The following is a 5166-nucleotide window of genomic DNA, read 5'->3' on the forward strand; positions in this document are numbered from 1 at the left end:
GGGAGGGAAGGAGGGGAGGAGGAAGGAAGAGGAGAGCAGGAGCAGAGGGGAGGGGTGCAGAGGTGGACTGCTGTCTCTGGTGTCTTCCCCCACCAATCCTGGGGCCCTGCCCACCTCTCTACCCCCCCCAGGCATGGGCTGAAGTCACCCCACAGGGATGCCCCTGTCCCCACCCAGTGAGGCCAAGAGACAGTGCAGAGCTGGTAGACTTGGCGGCCCAGCTTTCATCCATCCACTGGTTCAGCACCCTTGGGCCTCGATGCTCGCCCACTCCCCTGCGTAATGTGGCAGCAGAAACCCCCACCCCACTGGGTTGTTGGGAGGGTCCTAAAAAGACATGAGTCAGTGCTACATAAGAATCTCTTTTCTTACCAATATCATCAGCCCGCTTTACAGGTCAGGAAACTGAGGCAGTGAATGGTTAAGCCCTGCCCTGCTCCAGAGACCGACCATCCAGGAGGAAGGGCGGGTGCAGGGCCGAGCCGTGGTGCTGCCTGGAGGGGGCCAGGAGGCACATCCAGCCCAAGCATGAAGGACCCCTGCTGTGTGGCCAGGGCAGGAAGAGGGGGCACGAGGGTGTGGGGGCCAGACTGCTGGCCTGCAGCGATAGGAGCTGGGGGCACATGGCTTCCTCCTGTGCTGTCGGTGGCTGGGGGGCACATCTCCAGGGTGGTTCTGAGCTGTGGTCCCCCACCCCTGGAGGCTAGGGTCAGAGGCCTCCAGAAGGGCCGGGGGGCAGCTGTAGCACACCCAGGATGTCATCATCTCAGGATCCTCTCAGACACCAACAGTGTCCCCATGAAGCGGTCACATCACAGACCACAGTTAGGAGGCAGAACGGGAGGCCACGGCTCAGCACACCAAGACCAGAAATAGCTCTGGGCAGAGGTGGAGGGGCTGGTGTGGTCTCCACACCGTAGAGGGTCAGGGTACCCCTTCCTGCTCCTGCTCCCCCGTGCATCTGTCCCCCATCCTCGCTGGCTTCTCACAGGCACCGCCCGCCCTCCATCCGTCCTCACACACAGACACGTGCAGGGGCAGCTTCCATTCCCACAGCATTTCTTGTGCCCATCCTGGGCCATGGGTGCCAGGGGCCAGACAGCGGCAGCAGCTCCCCTGGGGGCCAGCCCGCCGTCCAGGGTGCATCTCCTGGGGCTGTGGCCCCGGCCCCTGCTGCCCTCCCCAGCCTCTCGAACACCATTCCTTATTGATCTTCTCAGGGCAGCAGCTGCTGGGGCAGGGCAGGCAGGCCAGTTCAATAATGGGCAAGGTCACCTGCCATGGCTCTGAATACAGCAACATGCAGTTGGAGAAACTGAGGCCCAGTGTGGACAAAGGCCTGCTGGAGGTCACAGTGTGACTGGGGCAGAGCTGTTGGGACTGGCTTCCTGGCTACACTTGGTGCTCCCTCAGCCCCTCCAGCCCCACACCTTGCCCCCGCCCAGCCCAGCCTGGACCTGCCTTGTGATGCTCGGTTCACCCCAAGACCACAGAGCACCCGGGGCCAGCAGGCCAGGCACAGGCTGGGCCCTGCAGTCTGCTGAATTCTCCTAGGGGTCAAGTTTTTTGATCCATTTTACAGCTGAGGAAAATGAGGTTTGGTGGGCAGAAGATACAGCTCCAGGGATTCCCAGCCCCACAACACAAGGGGTGAGAAAAGTCTTGCTGGGCAGTAAAGGGTTAGTCTCCCATTACCCCCCAACCCTAACCCAAGGTCCATTTCCCCCCAAAGAAAATTTCCAGTCAACACAGCACCCTGAGAGGGCCCATCCTGGGCCGCTTTCTAGTCAAGGACACTGAGGCTGGTGGGAGAGGGGCCTGATGCCCCATCTGAGCTGGAGGCCCTGGACATGCAGGCTCACCCCAAGGGTGTGTTCCTGAGGGTCATGCTATGGCAGGGCAGTTCACTCAGTCAACCTTCCCTCCATCCCTCGGCAACAAGTCAGGCAGCCCCTGGTTCAGGAGCTGTGCTGGGGACAGCAGACACCAGACCAAGCTAAGGACACCAGCTCTGGGCACTCGTGGTGCAGGAGCGACCTGACCCCGCTGTGTGGCAGGTGCCATACGAAGGACTTAAAGGCCACAGAGGCCTGGCCTGGTCCCAGACAGCACAAGGCTGTTGGGGAGGAGCCCAGGAGTCCACTGCCAGCACAAGGGTCTGGGCAGACCCTCTGGTGGGCAGGACCCTCGGCCCAGTGTTCAGGCCTCAGGAATTCACTCTTGGTGAAGGCCAGGCTGCCCGCCTGGAGATCTCTGGAACCTCGCCCTTCCAGCCCACACCCCCCAACCTGATGCCCACCTCCCTTGGCCCCCATCCCAGTGAGCCCTGCACTGGGGCCGACAATGCCAGCACCCAGGAGTTCTGTCTGGCTGAAGCCCTGTCCAGCCCAGGACTCGGCCCCAGATCCAGAGACTCAGCCAGTGTCCCTTGACCGACAGGAGGCTGGAGCCAACTCCCCTTACCCCACTCCGTCAGGCTGCCAACAAATACCTGCTGCCTAGTTACCTAGAGAATTGTCTCCATGACGGGCTCATTGTGGTCCCTTGGCTAACTCAAGTCAATTCATGGGCTGAGTCCACAGAGGAGGTTAATAAGGAACTGCTGTGGCTGACATGCCCCCGCCCTGGGGGGCTCAGGAGGGGGACACTCCCTGTGCCAGGCCTGAGCCACAGCACTGACACATACCTGCCCCCACGCCTATTTGCCCACCCTGACCCCGCTCAGGACAGGGGTGCCCAGGCCGGCAGGGTTCACAGTGCTGTGTCGTGCCTCTCTGGGGCCCCACATCCACTCCCAGGGCCAGAACCCCGCCCCGAGACCCAGCCCTCCCCTCACTTCCCTGGGACCCTGGATCTGCTCCCTGCACAAAGCTGCCTGTGAGGCCTATAGTGTCAGCCTCCCACAGGAGGGCACACAAGTACCAGAGCGCATACTGGGGGCACACGATAGAAAGGTATACTCCAGGACCTGCCATAGGAGCATATACACTTGAGCCTTGGGCTGCCGGGGCCTGGGACAGAGCTTGGGAAGTCGGCTGAGCAGTAGAGGGTTGCTGTGACAGTGCTATGCATACTTGGCGACCGAGAGCCTCTCCCAGGATCCAGGGTTGAGCGGAGGGTCTGCTCTCCTCTGCAGCAGGAAGAAGGCAGGTGGGCACATCCCACGTGTTCTCTCGCCCCCGGCACTTGTAAAACATGACCAACAAGGCAGGTGGGCAGCCTCTGCCCAAGCAGAATAAATTCTGCTATGAAGACACATACGTGCAGGTTTGAGGCCCTTGCCTGCTCGTCCTCCAGAATCAGCCCTTCCCACCTCTCAACAGCCTCTATCAGCCTCAGTCAGGAGGACAGCAGCTGGACAGGACCCCACCTGAGCTGTCCCAGGTGTAGCCCACCCAGGGTTGACCTGAAGCCCACCTGGAGCACAGCCAGCCTCACACAAGGGCAGGGGGCTCCAGAAGCAAGACAGTGGTGGGCCAGTGCTGGGTGGACACCAGGCATCCCTGAGTAGGGGCCTTGGCCCAAAGACATCCCATTCCAGCATTGCTGCCTTGAAGCTACACAGGGACTTATTTGATAAGCATCTGTCTCCCAGGGAGGCTCTGTCAGTCCACCATGATACCCCCAGCCTCACACAAGGCTCAGCAGCAGGGGACAAGAGGAGGAGGAAGGAGGGGAAGTGAGGGATGCGGGCCCTGGGCCTTCCCAGGACAACCCAAGGTGCAGACTTTCCTTGTTTCTGGAGGTTCATGACATACCTGCAGAGCATCCTCCCATAGCACAGTGAAGGGGTGACCATCAACCCCACTCCTCAGACAAGGGCACTGAAGCAAGATGACCAGGAGGGCACCAGCAAGGCCAGAAGACAGGCATACAATCTACCCCAAGAACCCTCACCAGGAAATCAGAGCAGACCCTGAGCCCCAGGAATGACACAGCAACCCTGGGCTCTCTGATCCCCCACAACACCTAGTCATTGGCCAAGGCCTCCTTTCCTGGGCTGGCTGAGGGTGGGCCCTGGGGTATCTGAAGCCCTAAGCTCAGATACAGGCTCTGTACCCCTCTTGAAGTGGCTGGAGAATCTGCCAGCCCCCACTAAGTCTGTCTGCATGCCAGTGGTGTGAGGATGATGATGGGCCAGCACCCACCTCCCTCAGGACCCCAGAGATGCCTCTAGCCTGGAAATCCACCAATGTGCTCCACCTGGGCTTGAGCTCTGTGGCCAGTGTGCTGCCTTCCCAGAGGCTGGCCTGGAGACTGGCACCCAAGACAGACACAGCCAGCCTGAAGTCTGACCTTGGTGAGCACTGTGTCAAGTGAAGAGCCCAGGGAGGTGGGGCACAGCTCAGAGGTAGCATCCCAGAGACAGGAGGGCCCTCTGCTCCAGTGGTCTCCAGAACACTCCGGTCTGGCCTGACAGCTACCCCAGTTTGGTCCAGAAGATGCTGGGTTGGAGGAGGGTGTGGCTGCCAGGCTGTGCTGCAAACATGCCTAGAGCCACTTCTCCACTGCCTCCACTGATCTCAGCCTCAGCAGAGAAGGGAGGCTCACAGACAAGCCTGGTTCACAAGAGACCCCCACCCACACTCAGCATTGATTTGCTGCTGCTTCTCAGGCAGCACTGGGGTCCCCCTCCCCTGCCCACACACCACACATTAGAACAGGGTGATCTGAGTCAGAGACATGTGTCCATCCCCCTCCTTAGACCCACTAAGATGAGATGGTGACATGGAGCACCCCCTCGAGGGGTAGGAAGCCCCTGGAGAAACACCCAGATAAAGGGTCTCCACCATCAGCATCTGGTAGTACACAGGGCAGCTCCTGCCTCATGGCCCCAAGCCTGCCAGTTGATAAGTGCCATCTCAACAGAGCACCCAGCCAGCTTCGCTAATAAAAGTGACCAGAAAAACAGCGACCACCAGGCATCTGGAAAAGCCCCCAATCCAAATGGAGGGAAAGTGACTCTACAGGAAGCAGACAGTGTGCAGCATAGACAAACATTAGGAAAAAAATCTAATTAGTGTCCTCCTAGGGATAGAAAGGGATTTAAAACAAGAACAGGATGCTATGAACAAGGAGCCATCAGAGAACAAAAAAGTGCCTGGAAATTAAAAATAGAAGAGCTAAAAAAAAAAAAAAAAAAAAAAAAAGGAAGGAAAAAAAAAA

The 5166-nt window shown here is 59.2% G+C and overlaps 1 protein-coding gene across 1 annotated transcript in view; it reads right to left on the reverse strand.

The window, feature by feature from the left end:
- Positions 1-5166, reverse strand: part of RTN4R (reticulon 4 receptor) — a 39540-nt gene that overhangs the window by 5326 nt on the left and 29048 nt on the right. Inside the window, exon 6 of the mRNA XM_008592749.1 lies at positions 2837-2933. Coding sequence (XP_008590971.1) covers positions 2837-2933 — 97 coding nt within the window. The remainder of the gene's footprint in view (positions 1-2836; positions 2934-5166) is intronic.

This window comes from Galeopterus variegatus, unplaced genomic scaffold, assembly GCF_000696425.1.
Source record: "Galeopterus variegatus unplaced genomic scaffold, G_variegatus-3.0.2 Scaffold8267, whole genome shotgun sequence".
Classification (NCBI taxonomy): domain Eukaryota; kingdom Metazoa; phylum Chordata; class Mammalia; order Dermoptera; family Cynocephalidae; genus Galeopterus; species Galeopterus variegatus.